This window comes from Scomber japonicus, chromosome 16 (genome assembly GCF_027409825.1).
Source record: "Scomber japonicus isolate fScoJap1 chromosome 16, fScoJap1.pri, whole genome shotgun sequence".
Lineage (NCBI taxonomy): Eukaryota > Metazoa > Chordata > Actinopteri > Scombriformes > Scombridae > Scomber > Scomber japonicus.
In genome coordinates this window covers 17,379,711-17,397,017 of record NC_070593.1, presented here as the reverse complement: position 1 = coordinate 17,397,017, position 17,307 = coordinate 17,379,711, and the positions used below count along the sequence as shown (strand labels likewise).

At 39.9% G+C, this 17,307-nt stretch overlaps 2 protein-coding genes across 2 annotated transcripts; one reads left to right on the top strand and one right to left on the bottom strand.

Moving 5' to 3' along the window:
* Positions 1-577: 577 nt before the first annotated feature.
* msh4 (mutS homolog 4) lies at positions 578-10,545 on the bottom strand. The gene is made up of 20 exons (XM_053335158.1): positions 10,335-10,545; positions 6,487-6,657; positions 6,238-6,401; positions 6,018-6,128; positions 5,740-5,855; positions 5,479-5,652; positions 5,233-5,405; positions 5,077-5,144; positions 4,826-4,900; positions 4,584-4,648; positions 4,305-4,474; positions 4,072-4,208; positions 3,526-3,629; positions 2,954-3,078; positions 2,055-2,255; positions 1,838-1,956; positions 1,604-1,732; positions 1,207-1,381; positions 1,046-1,134; positions 578-790 (listed from the first exon to the last, which is right to left on the bottom strand). Exons 1-20 carry the CDS (start codon positions 10,543-10,545, stop codon positions 593-595), a joined length of 2,775 nt encoding a protein of 924 aa, XP_053191133.1. The 3' UTR covers positions 578-592.
* Positions 10,546-14,689: 4,144 nt separating this feature from the next.
* vcpkmt (valosin containing protein lysine (K) methyltransferase) lies at positions 14,690-16,713 on the top strand. The gene is made up of 5 exons (XM_053336300.1): positions 14,690-14,946; positions 15,057-15,170; positions 16,006-16,078; positions 16,214-16,333; positions 16,458-16,713. Exons 1-5 carry the CDS (start codon positions 14,690-14,692, stop codon positions 16,560-16,562), a joined length of 669 nt encoding a protein of 222 aa, XP_053192275.1. The 3' UTR covers positions 16,563-16,713.
* Positions 16,714-17,307: the final 594 nt, after the last annotated feature.

The window sequence follows — 17,307 nt, the reverse complement described above, 5'->3', positions numbered from 1 at the left end:
CGTCCCGCGTTCTTAAATCATAAGGACGATAAAAGCAAAGAGGGGAGTGGTCTTATAATTTTCTCAAAGTCCATAAACCACATGAGTACAAGAAAAGCGCTTGGATATCAGCTTAAGTATTTCAGTATTTTATAAGGAGGCCTATATATGTTTTTAAAATGTATATGTTGTCCAAAAATATATGAATTTATATATTTTACTGCCTTTTATGTTTTGTTTTATTATATTTATATATCAGCCAATTTCACACAATTGTACTTGAATAACTGGAGTCACAATAAACACCTTGATCTGTTGTATTTAGTTATCAGACCGCACTTTGCATTTTTAAATCTCCTAAGGTATAGGAATTCAAATCTATATTTTCCATTTCTTACAAGTGTTACAAAGTAACACAGTTTCATATTATTTTAAATAGCTAATATGGCCAAAAAAGAACCCACAACCACCGGAATTCAAAGGGCATTTAATATGAAAAATAAGCAAATCCATGGACACAAAATGCATACTAATGATTATCAGACCCTAATGATCATCGTCACTTTCATTTTCTGCCAGTGTTTCACTGCCCCTCCCTACAAGGCTGAGTCAGTCATTCTTCCTCAGTGTTTATGGATGCTGGCAGTGCCACGGCCTGCAGCTCTGCCTCATACTGCTTCCTCAGGCCCTTCAGATACATACGCAGACTGTCAGGGTCTAGTCTGGAGTTTCTGGCAGTCTGCAGGAGACGGGTGGCCAGGTGGTATACAGCTCTCTGCCTCTTTGTTTCCGGATCACTGTGATGTTTAGCCTAGAGAACAATAACAAAACACCTTGAGTCTTGTGTTTTTTTTTATCCAGCACTCATCTGATATAAAATATTATGTAAGGAACACAAAAATATTTGTGATATTTGTCATCAGATGCCACAGCATGACATTTTTCTCTGGCAAACTCTAACACTGGTTCTTCTGCTGTTGCACACAATGTTGAACATGTTATAAAAGCTGAGTCACTAAAAACTGTAGCATAAAAAGAAGCTAAATCAGATCTTCATGAGCCATACCAAAAGCTGCTGGCTGACTTTGGAGGCAATTGTCTTTGCCTCTTGAATTATGCTCGAGGGAAGTGACGTCATTCCTGCTGCTGTCAGACCTAGAAAAGCAAAAATAAGCTCTGTAACCATTTTTCATGACCAATTTCACCAAGATTTCACTGTCTCTGTACCATAATGTCTTTCTTCAGAGCATCCCCGACTCAGAAGGTGTGTATACACCACACATTCAGCACCGCTGTCATCACTACGTGTGTGCTGAACCTCCATGTGCTGGTTCTCCACGTTGGGATAAAGAGACTCTAGTTGGCATAGCTCAAGATAGTGTGTGGCAAACAGGGTGAACGCCTGTGAACAACAGAGACACAGCACACACCTTAGAGATTATAACAATGGATAGCACACATTATTCCAGTATTTATTTTACTGCTTTAGTGTTGATTTAAGAGGTGTACTGGAAAAGACAACAGTAAGTACAATGTTTAATATAGCCGGTAGTAATCTGATAGATGTGGTTTTCATTATAGACAAAGGTGTGGCAGTGCAGGATTGTATTGGTGCACACTCTACCTTGAGGCTAAGGAGGAACTCACAAACTGCATGACAGATACCAATGCCTTCCTCAGCACTGGTACCACGCCCCAACTCATCTATGATGATGAGGGATCTGTCACTTACATTGTGGATTATATAAGAGATCTTCGGGGAAGAAAGAGACAGTCAATCATAATTCAATGATTTCTTTTAAACCCAAATGTTATTAAAAATAGAAATGAAAACAGCTGTAGCATGAATGAAACATACCTCCTTCATTTCTAACATGAAGGTGGAAGAGTTAGTTTCAAAATCGTCATCCACACCAATTCTGGTGAAAATTTGATCGGCAACACGGAAAGAGGCATACTCGGCAGGGACAAAAGAGCCTGGAATGATAATGGGATTTACTCAAAATTCAAATCAATGCACAGCACTGTGCAGCTTTACATTCCAAAATTGCGGTTGAAAGTTTCTTGCTGCTGACCTATCTGGGCCATGATCTGACACAGTGCCACCTGTTTGAGATAGGTGGATTTTCCACTCATGTTGGGCCCAGTGATAATGACAAAGTTGCTGCCCTCGGAGATGTAGCTATTGTTCGACACAGGCTGCTGTCCAGCCAGTCGCTCCAGAATGGGGTGACGACCCTGCTTGATAGCCAGTGTGTCTGTGAACTCTGGACGCACTGGCAGACACAGCAGAAAAGAAGCAACAACAATCAAAAATACCTTGATTTGTTAGTATTTTGCTTATATGAATTCATACATCTATATTATATGAGGCAGTGTTTTAGAAAATCTATACAGCCAGTTAACTGTGACTCAGTGATTTATGTACTATATTTCAAATTAAAATTATATTGTTTCATGTATAAACTACATTTCTTATATAATAGATTGTTTGCTGGGGAACGGAGGGTGTATCACATATAATCAAAACTGACTTCTAAGAGAGTTGTGTGCAGTGGTTAGTCATCTAGCTCCTCTGGTGGGGAGAATTGTCTTGGTAGATACAGCACACCAGTACACACTTATGTAACATGGAACATGGGTAATCTGAGTACAAGCTGGCTGGGATAGATGGGGGCAGGCAGTCAGCACGTGTCTATGGAGCGATGCTTTCAGACAGCTGAGGGCCAGCGCTCACCACCCACGTGGCTGATTGGGCTGGTGATGCCCATGACCCAAACAAAAAATAACTGAGGCTAGCAGAGCTGCCAGCTCAGGGGAGCACTTTCTGGCTTTCATGTGTGACGCTGGCTGGGTGCTGCCTTAAGTGCTCACAGCACTGCCTCAGATGACAGATCAAATCAGAGATTCAAGGTTGATTTGACAGCCTGACTGACTTGTGGATGTAAATCAAAAGTGATTCATACTAACTTACCATAGTCTGAGAGGGTGCATGCATTTGCCAGTGACAGCAACATGTCCAGCATAGACACAGCATCAGAGAGTTTGTAAAGGCAGTGAATGTGCTCATGGACAGTGCTCAGAAGTTGACATATCACCCTGTATAGAGACAGGTTAGATGTTGCAAGGACAAAACAGGAGGAAATCTATATGTAACGAACAGCACCCTCTAGTGGACAAACAAAAGTAAATAAATAGCTGAAAATAAGCAGGTAATAAGATTAAAACTTGCTTAGAAAGAGTCTATACAATAAAAAATATTTAACTCATTGGTTGTTAAGGTCCACTACTAAGGTCTAGATTTTTGATTTTAGTTAAAGGATAATCATGACAATAGTATGACAAGTCGCATATCTGTCAATAAATGATAACATGCTTCAAACTGAACAAAATTGTCTATGGGAGAAAAATAAAATAAGATAAACAATTTTATAGATTAAATCAACTAATTAGTCATAGAAATACTATGATTGTAGTAAGAAATAATGAAATTTGTATAGTATATTAATGTGCGGGTTTTATGCCATAGGATCATGATGTACTCACACATAGGACATGTGAAAGATCTCCCTCAGGGCCTCATCACAGCGGTCATTCATCTTCATCACATCTGCTGTAGTGAAGCCGTAGTTGTCCTTGTGCTTGGTTACCTGAGGTGACAACGCCCACACATATGCACAATAACACAGAAAAACAACAACAAAAGGTGTCATGTGAATAAATGCTGTTGCATGTAACCAGACAAACACAGGTGGCTACACCATTTTATTCTGATTACAGATGATCATGATGATAATAATGATGGCCATTCATTTCAGCCTTTTTTCAAATATCAAAATGGTGTTCTTAAGAAATCAACTATCTCCTTTCCGTAATGTCGCTGGCCTTTATTATTACATCTTTTAGATTTCAAGACTCAACAAATTATTTCATGTTTGCGCAAAATCAGTTTAATAAAACATTAGAACAAAATAATTGAAGTACATTAAAATATTTGAAATGGTTTCCTTAGTTCAAGCCTGGCACTGAGTTATCTTGTGTCCCTTTCTATTCTTTATCCGTCTGTTAGTTCCTGTCTTTAGTGGACTATACCTTGATGAACTCTACGGGGAGTTTTCCTTCAGGCAAGACCACTCCTTCAAGCTTCATCTGAATAAAGAAACCTCGAGCTGTGCTGAAGCTGGTACGCAGCGGCAAACCATATTTCTCCCCCATCTGGTTCACTAGTCCTGTGCAGCACAGCAACATTCACTAAACCTTTAATAAGAACACTTCATACAAACATTATAAACTGAAGATATGAACTGAACAGGCAGAACAAACACCTGCAATGTCGTCCACAATCTCAGTGTAAGCTCTCCGAGCAATGTCGAGGAACTCATTGATGTTGGGGCGTACGGCATAACACTTCTGGGTGCGCATGTTCAGACTCCCCTTCAGGTAAGTAGCGTCCTCATTAATTACTGACTTGATCTGCTCTAAGATCATGTCGAATCTGAGAGTGCACACAAACAAATATAGCGGATTAAGTCTGTAAAAAGCAAACTGTGGTACATTTATTTCCACAAAAGAGAATACATTTGGTTTGGCACAAGGTTTAATACCTGTTGTCTTCCAGTGAGGTGCTGTATGCCTTGAGCAGAGCTGTGTTGCAGTTTTTCAGCACCATCTGCTCATAGAGAGTAATGCTTAAATGTGTATCAATCGCATTTTAATGAACTATTAGTATTAGCATCATTATTAATATATAATATGTTTTTGAGGAGAAAAAAAATCAGTTTTTGCTCATTTATCTCTGACTGTAGGATAATTTGAACAAGTTTCATATACACCAAAAGACATGCACCCTTAACCGTGGTACCAGATCCAATGTGTGTTTGAGCTGGATGACGTGTGTAATCTTTGCTTCGGCAACCTGAACCTAAAGAAATAAAGCAACTGTATTGAAAAGTGCAAAAAGACAGAAGGAACTAATATTTCACAGGGCAGTTTTAGGCATTTGAAAATACACACAAATGATACTAACATAAGGCCTCTCCAAAGCAATACAATCATATCCTGTATCATGATCATGAGTCATAAAAATACTTTCAATACCGTTTCCTGTTTTGGGATTTGGACAAGAACAGAGAGCAGCTGGTCGATGTCAAGGAAATGACCTATGGCTAAATGGGTCAAAAGAACAAATACTGTCATGTTATGTCTCGCTTTTAACATCAGTATACACAATATCCAGTCTGATTTGCTCCTCACCATTCTTCAAGCCAAAGAAGAGCTCCTCGTCCTGTAGCAGCTCTTGTATTGTGTCCAAACGTATGTTGATGGTGTCCACATCAACCAATGGCTCCAGAATATTAGAGCGCAACCTTCTCACACCGCCAGGTGTTTTAGTGTGGTTGAGTACTCCTAAAAGAGTATGCTCGCTCCTGTGCGAAAAGACCGAACACATCCATGATGATGCAAGTGCCACATATAAAGATGGTGCTTTCGATTACTTACCTGTGATCTCTATTATTGACCACCAGCTCCATGTTAGTGGCAGATGCTGAGTCAATCATTGCTGTCTGTTCACTGCCTTTAAAGCTGACTTTGAGAGACTTGGCAGCGTAGACAGAGCTCTGAATGAACTCTAAGTACTTCAGCAAAGCAGCCGCAGCTGCTAGGCAATAATACCTAAACAGATTATGACATTTTATGATAAAAACCTGTACAGTGTTGCAGCATATCTATTTATATATATCATTGTACTCAGAAGCATACTTAGATTGAACTTCCATGAGGACGGTGCCAAATTCTGGAGCACACAGCTGCTGAATGTACTCCAGTCCTTTCCTCTCATTAAAATACTTCCTTTGGATTGCAGTGAATGTTACACCCTAAAAGAATTATGAAAGATGCAAATATTATCTCACACTATCAGTTGACAAGGACCCCTATCAATTGCTAACAAAGAGAAGGGGGAATAAGTGAGGGAGTTTTCTGCCTTTAAAATGTCTGTTTGAAGGATAAGTGTTTTACAGCTATTTCTGAATTAGTACCGGGAAGTTCTCAGTTATGAGGTTGAACAGCTTTGTCCCTTTCCCCTTCTCACTGGCTGTGTCTGGCATCAGTATTTCCATTGGCACCAAGATATGAACCTTAGTAATGACCTTCAGAAGTGTAAAACATGACTTAGACATGAGTTTCCATTATATCAGTCTTGTATAAGTGTAACAAGTATTAAGAGCCATTTATAGCTTTTGACAATCCCTTGGTTACCTTGGCGTAAGTCCCAGTGTCTGCAAACTGAGAGAGTACAAGCTCTGGGTATTTCAAGTTGAGACTGGCCATGCCAATCTCTCCCCTGGCCAAACCACGCCCTTCGACCACTGCCACAATCACTGATGCACCAGAAGTTGAAGTTACTGAGGAGCAAGTTGTTGCTGCAAAAACAGACGAATCAGAATGAAAGAATCTGCCTCAGCTGTTTTCCCATCTTACTTGAAACATCATCTTAGGCTGAAATACCGGTGTGATCAGTCAGTGGTGTCCGTGCAGGATGTGTGCCTGTGGCTCCTGCAGACCCTGGGGTCCTTCTGAGTCTCGGTGTTCCTCCACGGGCGCGGGAGCTGAAGCTGTCTGAAGAGGCGAGGAGTGATGCATTTGTCTTGCTTGACCTGAAGCTGTGGTGGAACTGGCCTACAGTAAGTCAACACAAAATATGAGGAGAGTATCTTTGCCATTATATGATATTAATTAAAGCCTGTTATGCTGGTATGGGGCATTTTGCTGGTATGGTTTAGGTCTCCTTGTCAACTTAGAAGGAAGGGTCACTGCAAATCAACAGAAAGTTGTTCTGAGTGATCACCTTTATTCTATGATTAAACGTGTCTATCCTGATGGGAGTGGTCTCTTCCAGGATGATAATAGTCAATCCATAGGGTTCCAGGTGTTACTGAATGGTATGATGAGTATTAGAAAATTCCAGGGAAATTTTGAGTGCCACGGGGGTCTGCTGCCGGGATGAGTACATGATTTATTTCCAGTGTTCAAAAGTCACACTGATCATATTCTGGTTTCAAGAAATGTCTTGTTATGAAATATTAATATTAATATTAAAAATATTAAGTAAATGTCAATCATATTTAAGCATAAATAATATTTATTGAAACTAATTATTTTTTAGTAAATAAGTAAATCTTATCATTAAGAGAGTTGATTTCATTATACTTTTTTATTTTAAATTACCTGAAATTGTATTACTCATTATATTGATAAATGTTGATTTTTTTAATACACCACAAATCATACAACTACAATACAAAACAATACAAAACAATAAAACTATTTATTTTGTCCACAGTAAACATTAACTAATTACTCCATTCAAATGAATTAGCTCAGTTAACTGGCAAAACAGACAGACAGGAATTAGCCAATCGTAAAAAAGTAGCTCAGTTTCTGCCCAGCGACAGCTTGCTAAGGGTTGCTATGGCGCTGTGAGAATCTGCTTGGAAATTCTTAAAATGCCCCAGAATTTGGCTTCTGAAAAGGTCCCGAACAATTGCAAACTGTGAGAAAACCGTAACTTCTGACCAAAAACACTGTGAGAGACACAGAAGCCGGCAGATTCTGACAGTGTTTATTTTATTCAGATATTATTACTCATATTAAAATGAATGAGAACGCTTGGTGCAAGACAGAGTGACATTCTTTTGAAAAAAACAACACCACACAATTACATTAGGTTCAATGGGGAGCGAGACAGGTACTGCTGTCGGTCTCTACATTTTGACAAAAAATGATTTGTCTCCTTTTTACAGTTTGGCCGTGAGCTCGAGTTAAAAATAAACATCAAGGTTATTTTTTACTGCTTTTCGTACTCAAGCTAATTGACGCTTCCACTCTAACTTTGACGAAAAGGTGATTTCCACTCCGCGTTTGACTGAGTTTGAAAAGTTTACGTTATGTAAAAACAGTTTGGTGTTTTGGAGAGAGCAGAAGTTTTAAAGTTTGAATCACATTTCTACGTGCAGGTATGAGAGAGCTAGGTGACTCCGAAAAAAGGTGAAATTTTGTGGGTTTAAAAAAAAATTCCCATTCATTTCCAATGGAAAATTATTCCCATTTTTTTAGGAATAACTTTAGGAAAAAATTGGAATTCCAACACCAAAAGTCATAGCACCTCTTTCCCGATCAAGTCGCATATTTGATGTATATATTGTCGGGGGGTTCTCAAAGCTGTGGGACTAGTTACGTGCCGAAATTTGGCGGATGAATAAGTATGGAGAATATTTAGAGATCCTCTGCAGCATATCTGCTCTGCACACCCGTGGCACTAATGGAAATAATGTGAATCATGTGCTATGTCCTTCACAGTCACCAGATCTCAACCCAATTAAACACACATGAGAGATTCTGGACTGATATGGTAGATAATGCTTTCCACTACCATCATTAAAAATACCAAATGAGGGAATATTTTATGGACGAATAGTGTTAATCCCTCTAGTGGAGTGTAGTATCGATGCCAAGGCACTAACTTCATCATGTGGCTCCACTCAGCTGGAGACAGTAAAAGGCAGCTGAGGTTATCTTAAAGTGCCAATCATTCCTTTCATACTTCCAAACAAAAAGAGAAGACACCAAAAAGACACCATCTACAGTAACCTCAACATCTCTGGAATGCCTCCCATCTCACCACCTGCCACCATCCAGCCCCTGTTAAAGTTCTCTCCAATATCTCCAGCACAGTTAACAACTCTCATAACGGGATAAAAACCTCCACCTGCACCCTGGACCCCATCCCATCCAAACTCATTAAGGACTTCCTCCCTGTCATCTCCCCACTCATCACCGACATCATTAACACCTCCCTCAGCTCTTGTTCTGTTCCCCAAACCCTCAAACTGGCTGCTATTACACCCATCATCAAAAAATCTGGTCTCAACACTGATAATCCAAGTAACTTCCGCCCAATCTCCAATCTCCCCTTCCTGTCAAAAACGCTGGAACGTGCTGTAGCCTCTCAACTCAGAACCCACCTCACCTCTAATAATCTCTCTGAATGCTTCCAATGCTCACCATCCTCATCCTCCTTGACCTCACAGCAGCCTTTGATACCATCAACCACTCCATCCTGCTCTCCCGACTGAAATCTTCAGCCCACATCACTGGCACAGCACTCACCTGGATCCACTCCAACCTCACCAACCATCACCAGTTCATCAGCATTAACAACTGCACCTCCACCACCGCTCCTCTGTCACAAGGTGTCCCCCAGGGATCGGTGCTTGGTCCCCTCCTCTTCATCCTCTACACGTTCCCTTGGCAAAATCATCCATCATCACGGACTCCAATTTCACTCTTATGTCGACGACATCCAACTATACATCTCCACCAAAGCCATCACCAACACCACCCACTCCACACTCAGCAACTGTCTCACTGATATTAAAAAATGGATGCAAAGAAACTATCTCCAACTGAACAGTGACAAATTGGACATCATGATCATTGGTCCCACATCCCACACCAGAACCAGACAAAACTTCAGCCTCACCTTCAACAACTGTACTCTGTGACTGTCCTTCTCCCCTCACATCCGGAAACCTTGGAGTCATCTTTGACAGCCAACTCAAGTTCGACCACCACATTGACCACATCACCAGGACCGCCTTCTTTCACCTCAAGAACATCGCCCGTCTCCGCCCCTCACTCACCTTCTCTGCTGCCAAAACCCTGATTCATGCTTTTATAACATCCAGACTAGATTACTGCAACAGCATCCTATACGGCTCATCATCCAAACTCCTCAATAAACTCCAATACATTCAGAACACTGCTGCCCGCCTGCTCACCTCTGTCCTCCAAAAACTACACTGGCTCCCCATTTCACACCGTATACAGTTCAAAATCCTCCTGCTCACCCATAATCACTTAACAACCACTACCCCCCCCCCCCCCCCCCCCCGCGATCCTCAGAGGGAAATCTCCTTGTCCTACCCCCTCGGACCAAGCACCGAACTTGGGGGAACAGAGCCTTCTCCGCCCCCACCCTCTGGAATTCACTCCCCAAACCCATCAGAGACTGTACAAACCCCCATACCTTCAAATCACTCCTAAAAACACATCTTTTTAAACTGGCTTTTAACCTGTAAACTGTTCTTTTATCCTCTTTCCATTTTATGTCTTTTTAACCTTCTACATTGTTTGTTCTTTTAATTTTATGTCTTTTTTCTTTAACCTTCTACATTGTTTACTCCACATTGTTCTATATTTTTTGTGTCATGTTGTAAAGCCTCTTTGAGCACTTGTAAAAGCGCGTTATAAATAAAATGTACTACTACAACTACTTTGTATATCCATAAAATCACCTGAGGCTGCCTGGGGTAGTGTTAGACATGTCGTGCCATGGCTGGAGCTTGTGCTGCCTTCATCTAAACTTTGGCGGGATGAGTTTGAGGAAGCTGACGCTGGACCGTACGAGGTGGTGTCGTTGAGTCCGCTTCTGTCAACTGGCGTCCAGCGTTGTCCACACTGAGAGGTACTGTCGGTGGTCACCTCCTCTGTGCTGCTACGAAACATTTTTAAAACCTCGCACCTATCACCCAGCCCATGTAACCAGCTTTAAAACCCCTTAATATGCTAATAACGACAGCGGTATGACCCCTAGCTGCTGACTCATTTATTTAAGTACTGCTAGCTCCAGCAGATCGCAACTGCGCATGTCAGAGCCATGGTCAGAGCGCCAAACGTCATCGACTGATGCACATTTTACATATATTTATTACTGACCTGTTAATTGATTGGCCTCAAAAATGGAAGTAATTGTGGTACTAATAAAAAACGGAGCTAATAGAGCTGCTTTAAGTAGATAGATTCAGGGTGGGTTGATCGAGTTTGTGTTTGTAGGCTAAAGGCAGGGTTGCGAGGGTTAGGGGAGACCAGGGTAGGTTGTCACAGTGCTTCCAGTTTAACTAGAGGGCGATGTGACATGATGTTGATATTTTGCACTTGTCGTTTTGTGGAACAAAATTAGTAATTTTTCATGTTGTGTTGTTTTTGTATTAGGTTATTAGTCATTTAAAAATCAAACACTTATTATAAAGCCAAAGGTAATAGCTTTGATTTTAGCTAGTAAGCTAAAGCCATGTGGTAGCTAGCTTAAAATGTTTGTCAAGTAGTCACTGAGGGATGGTTGTCCCATTTCTCTGGGGGTTGTTTGTCACACATGTGTGCGAAGGAAGGATAGCGATATATCCAAAGAAGAGCTGACTATGATTTGCACTTTTATTAGTATTTTCATCTCAGAGTTTGCAATTGTAACTTCCGATCTGCAAAACTGCAAAAAAACCAAATTGCAAGCTTAATACACAACTTATGAAAATACGTCTAAAGCCTGATTTATGCTTCGGTGTCGGACCGACGGCGTAGCTACGTGTAGCGCTCTGCGTCGACGTGGACCCCTATGCAGTAGCCTGACGTGCACCTCCAAAAAATCCTAACTATGTGTCACGGCAACGCGGACCGCAAGGGCTGTGATTGATCCGGTCAAAACGTCAGTTCTTCCGGCAGTTCCTTTATTTATTAATAATGAACTGTTATTAGCGCACAGAGCGCAATGCTACATGCTACTGTGACCGGGAGACTCCTCTGAAACCACACACACAGTCACACCCCCTAGCAACACGTTCCCTTGACGCAGAACTTCGAAAGGACAACGACGGCAGAAGCATAAATCAGGCTTTAGAGTTTGCAGTTGTAACTTCTGATCTGCAAAACAGGATTTGCATTTTAACCTTCCTATTTGCCCACTTAGTTCTGTCATCCCTCTCATGTGATTTTTGGCACGATTCTCCCAAATGGAGTGTGCCAAAACAATTTGTATTCAAGAGACCGTAAGCTGTGCCTGTTCTACCACAATTTTCCAGTAGGTGGCAGTGAGGCATTGGCCCATGTTGAAGCACGATGTGTAAAAGTGCACTTTTTTTTTTTTTTTTCGTTTTTTCAAATTATAATGTAGAACAAAATTCTAGCATCTTTTTTTATAATAGACTGGCCTTTTGATAGAATGCAGCTCTAAGTTACTTCCACGTTGGACTCATTTCAGAGGACCGGAACTCCCCGCCTGGTATTTTGTTAGTTTTACTTCCTGTGTTTCCCCTGTCTTAGTTGATTGCCTCATGTGTTTCACCTGTCTTGTTTCACTCACCTGTGTCCTGTTTAGTCATTACCCCATGTCTATATAGGTTTTGGTTTTCAGTTCAGTCTTTGTCTGAATCTCTGTTTTCCCTGTTTGGTCTCTGAGTTAGTTCCTGTTTTCCCTGTTCGGTCTTTGAGTTAGTTCCTGTTTTCTCTGTGTCAGTGCCTGTGAGTTAGTACCTATTGTGTGTTCTTTGCTGCCCATGCGGCCTGAGTTATTTTGTTGTTTTCTCCTGAGTTGGCCAATAAAGTGCCCTTTTTCCGAGACTGTCTGCTTCAAGACGGTCCACCGCTACACAACCATGAAGCGAACCTCTCCAAGAAAATAACCTCTGGGTGTCATTCTGCTACAGATTACAGCACGTCAGTCTGTGGTGATTGTCCAGTGAACCGGCGGGAACATCTCAACTGGAAAGTATGCTAACTCCAAGGCAACAGCCTACAGTTCAATAGGAAATGACCAGGTTGGACCTTAAAAAATATATTGACTAAAAGAGACAACATCCTGTTGTGCCCATGCCCCTGTCCCTCTCTTGTGATATTTATTGCATTAGGAATTGCTAACTGATGATGGGTGACTTTGGTTTTCTGAGACTCAGCTGACGAAATTTGAATATGTTCTCTTGTTATTGCATCAGGCAAAGTGCAAGTTCAATCACATTTTGAGTAAATTGGGAGCTGCAGTGCTTCAACACTTAAGGTGTTTGGCTTATCATTAGATTCAATAGAAATATTAATGACTAGACTACACTTGCAACATACGTTTCCTAAGTCAAGACATTGGTTCATTTCTTTCCCCTCAGTGTAGTATGGTGATAATGCATGTGTTATTGGGTTTTGTTTTTTTGTTTAGGGTTTTTTCAGGTAATTTCCTGGATTATTCCAACGTGGGCAAAGGGATAGGAAGATGCCATGTTCTCGAACAAGGCCAAACATGTCAGTCTCCAAGACATGTGTTTTCAGTTTCTATCTACTCCCAAAATCTATGACCTAGACACCACAGCCATCTGAAGTCTCTTACTTGATGGCAGGGCTTAGCCGGAGGCATCTCAGTATGCCGGAAGACAGTGACCATACTCAACTCAACTAATTGACAGCTGATCTAGTATTAGCATTACAGCCTGTACCACATCTGTCTTGGGCTTAAGTTGTATCTCTTGCTACATCCATCACTGCTAATTAAGAAGTTCCCCAAAATGAAGAGAAGAGATTGACACCACTCCCCCTCCCAAAAGATGACTTTTCTTTCTCAAAAATGCCCAAAGGTGACTATAAAAAATGTGGGTCAAGCATGCCAGTAACAGCCTACAGGGACACAACAGGATCACTAATTTACTGACAAACCTATAATAACAACAAAATATTATTACTTAGTTAGTTTAGTAGCCTATATAGTTATTTACAAGATCAATAATACATCAACACTTATGAAGTTTTTAAAGTAGTTTTCTTTCCAGTGTAGGTTGTCTTTCAATGATGATGGCAAGATATTTGTGAAGACTTGTATTTATAAAGCTAGAATGGTGCTACTGCCCTTCTAAAAGTGATCATTCTGTCTTTGGTTGTGTTTCTCAACTTTCTGGAATTTTGTAATTAATATAAAGTGTACGTGGTTATTTTGTTCGCAATTTCTTTCCAAATTCAGGCCTCTGAAGCATGTGATGAAATGCCAGAAGACAATGTAATATGTCCAGTGTGTTTCGGGGTATTATCTCTATTCTATTCAGACATGATTGAATGACACTTCATTTGACTGCAAAATTTCAGTATTAATGCTGATGTTTTCTCTGAGTGAACATTATTTGAGAAAAAGTTTTTAAAATGAGGTGTTTGTGTATTTAATTGTTGTGGTGATAACTGTGTTAGGCCAACTTACTTTCAGAGAAAATCAATGAGTAGGAACAATAAATGTAAATGATTGAGCTAATTTAATAATGTGACTAGAAGAAAAAATGGACAAACTTGACCTGAGAGAGAAATAATTATTTGACCCAACAACATAATGGGTTGATGATAGGTTGAGCTAACTTAATATTTTAGTTTGTACAGAAGTTGGGCCAACTTGCTCTAAGAGAAGGCTTTTTTTAAACAGTGTACAGGTCCATGGCTTCTTTTTTTTTGTAGTTGCTGATACACATTATAAAAGAAGCACCAAAGGCCTCAATAATCTAATTAGAAATGCAGTAGCCTTACCTTATATAATCAGAATCTGTTTTATTAGCAAAGTATGCAGACAGAGAATGTGTCTTGGTGTTTTCTCCCACAACATAGAAGAATACACCAAGACTAAGGAAACACTAAGGAAGAAAAAATCACGAATTTTCATTGTCAGAGCTCTTGGTTTAATAAAAAAAACAAACATCAAAAAGCATGCAAGATATAGCCTACTGTGACATTATAACGTTTTAAAAAGAAACTGATAAATCTAGAGGGTGTTTTCCCTTCCCGTCCAGTTGGTGGCGGTAGTGCGCCTCTAAGCTGGTTTGCAGCCATTAAACACTAAAGAAGATGTAGAAGCAGCAGGAACATGGCGGCGGATGGTGACCAGAGTGATTATTTTGTGAGAGAAATTGAGAAAAATGACGGTTTTACCTTGAAAGTGAATCAGTGCTACATGGGAGATGTTGGCTGTGTGGTTTGGGACGCAGCCATCGTTCTTGCAAAGTATTTAGAGACAAAACAGTTTTATGAGCCATCCACAGGAGTGAACCTGTGGGCTGACAGGAGAGTGGTGGAGTTAGGAGCTGGGACAGGAGCAGCTGGTTTAATGGCAGCGACACTAGGGTGAGTTGACTGTACCTGCTACTTCAGTATTAATAAGACCTAAGTTTTCCAGCTGACCTGAATTGATGTAGTAAAAACAAATTTCCATTGCTGTGGATTCAATCTCTCAGAGCTCAAGTTACTGTGACAGATCTGGAAGACTTGCAGACCCTTCTGAGAGTGAACATCAAAGACAACCAAAAACTCATCAGCAGTGGATCCATAACTGCCAAGGTACTAAAATGGTTTGTACTTATATTTTCTATTAAATGTTTGATGGTGTATATACATATACACACACATACACACACACACACACACAGACACAGACACAGACAGACACACACACACACACACACAGTGGGGTCCAAAAGTATGAGACCACATTGAAGATCTCTAACATTTTCAAACAAACATGGAAATAATCAGAAAGAAAGAGGATGCAGAAACATTTAGTAACACAAAAAGTTACAACGTTAAATGATGAAGAAATATTTAAGATTTTGCACCATTTATAGGTAAGCAATCATATTTAAGCAAATTTATGGTATTGACCAACATAACTTTTTTGTACAAAAAAAAATCAGATTTCCTTGAGTTGCATCCCTTTCATTGAAATAGATGACACTCAAGTAGATGATGTTAGAGTGACTAGATATACATGTAAAATCCTGTAATCTTTGCACATCTGTGATCTTTGATCTAACATGGCGCATTACATTAACGCAACTTGTATTATTATTAGTAGTAATGGTAATTGTAGACTGCATATACTGTTTAATCCTTACCAATATGTTGTATTTTTATCTTCATTCTCTTCCATTTGAAATTAAAACCTTTAGCAGCTCCTCCTAAGTACAATATATTCAATGCATTATTTTAAATGTTTCTTTTATTTTTTTGCATGACTTAAGACTAGTTAATATTGTGTATATTTTTTAATGTTATGCACCACAACAACAAGGCAGGTTCCTTGTATGTGCAAACCTACTTGGCAATAAACCTGAATCTGATTCTGTTAGATGCTTAGCACATTATAAAACTCATAGTAACTATATGGTTTCGTCTTGTTTTGTAAAGGGGTGAAGATGTGTCTGACTTCCTGCCACCTCCACACTACGTCCTTATGGCAGACTGTATCTATTATGAGCAGGTATTGTACTAACACTCTATTTAGAGGTTTCAGTCTGAATTGACCATTTGCAACATTGTCAATGTGGTAAAACGGCTCAAACCCGGAGTTCAATACTGTATTTATCATTGAGACTTATTACTTACTTCCACACAGTCTATTGCTCCACTGGTGGAGACTTTGAAACTCCTCGCAGGACCAGAGACCTGCATTATTTGCTGCTATGAGCAACGCACGGAGGGTGTCAACCCAGAAGTGGAAAGAAAGTTTTTTAAGGTGAGAAGTTAACAATGGGTTCTGTAAATGCTAACAATTTAATAAGTAAAGAGGGTTGTGAAGAAGCTGAGGTACCCCGTGTCCCCTCTCCGTGAGTCAATGTGGCTTTTATGTTATCTTTCAGTTGCTGGAGCAAAACTTCAGCAGTGAAGAGATCCCTTCAAGCAAACAAGACCCAGAGTTTAACAGTCCAGACATCCACATCCTGCACATCAGAAGAAAAGTTTGAGTTTGTGTGATGAACTATGTGCCAACCTAATACCACACAAACATGAGAATGTGGAATAGAAATGTTCAAAGTCTGTACTGGCATTTGTAGAATATCGAATACATTGTATTGCTGTCTTTTAAAAAAAACAAAAAAAAACAAACATTTTTTCACTTAACATTGTTTTGATGTGTGATCAGAATAAATTTATTTATAAAAGGTTAAACTACTGTGAAATGTGTTTTTTCATACACTATTCCAAGTTTAGGTGTTCTCAGTAGTGTTGGTTATGACGAGGTATTAGGGCCATATATGTAATAAAAAAAAACTGACCTGGAGGGTTTTTTTTCTAAAATTAAAGTCTCAAATTTGCGAGAAATTGCTTCACTTTGTAACACTGGAGAAAAGTCATAAATAAATAAATTAACTCTAACCATGTGTTTATCTTATCCCATAATCACCATATCATCTTAAGCATCCGGACTTTGAAAGGACATTGCAAGAAACTGGGTCTGTTTGAGAGAAAAACCCATACAATGTCAGAATATACAAGTTTATGTCTCATAAATTTGAAGGCGTATAATGGAAGTGAGTGGATGTGGATGTGCAGCAATAGACGTGTGATCAGAAAAGGGAAGTAATAAATGTGTGGCTGTCCTGTTCTAGCAGCGGAGCCTCTGTGTTTTAATTTCATAACTTATTTAAGTATAATGCTCGGTTACACAAGTATCTCCTTATTGCTAAACCCATAATGCACAAGCAACTT

What these genes read in the sequence shown, in the direction of transcription:
- msh4 (XM_053335158.1), bottom strand. Translation starts at nt 10,545, where the DNA reads ATGTTTCGTAGCAGCACAGAGGAGGTGACCACCGACAGTACCTCTCAG. An exon ending in ACCACTGACTGATCACACCG is followed by an intron (nt 6,402 to 6,486) that starts GTATTTCAGCCT and finishes CTGTTTTTGCAG; the next exon opens with CAACAACTTGCTCCTCAGTA. An exon ending in GTCAATAATAGAGATCACAG is followed by an intron (nt 5,406 to 5,478) that starts GTAAGTAATCGA and finishes CTTTTCGCACAG; the next exon opens with GAGCGAGCATACTCTTTTAG.
- vcpkmt (XM_053336300.1), top strand. Translation starts at nt 14,690, where the DNA reads ATGGCGGCGGATGGTGACCAGAGTGATTATTTTGTGAGAGAAATTGAG. An exon ending in ACTGCCAAGGTACTAAAATG is followed by an intron (nt 15,171 to 16,005) that starts GTTTGTACTTAT and finishes TGTTTTGTAAAG; the next exon opens with GGGTGAAGATGTGTCTGACT. An exon ending in ACTGTATCTATTATGAGCAG is followed by an intron (nt 16,079 to 16,213) that starts GTATTGTACTAA and finishes ACTTCCACACAG; the next exon opens with TCTATTGCTCCACTGGTGGA.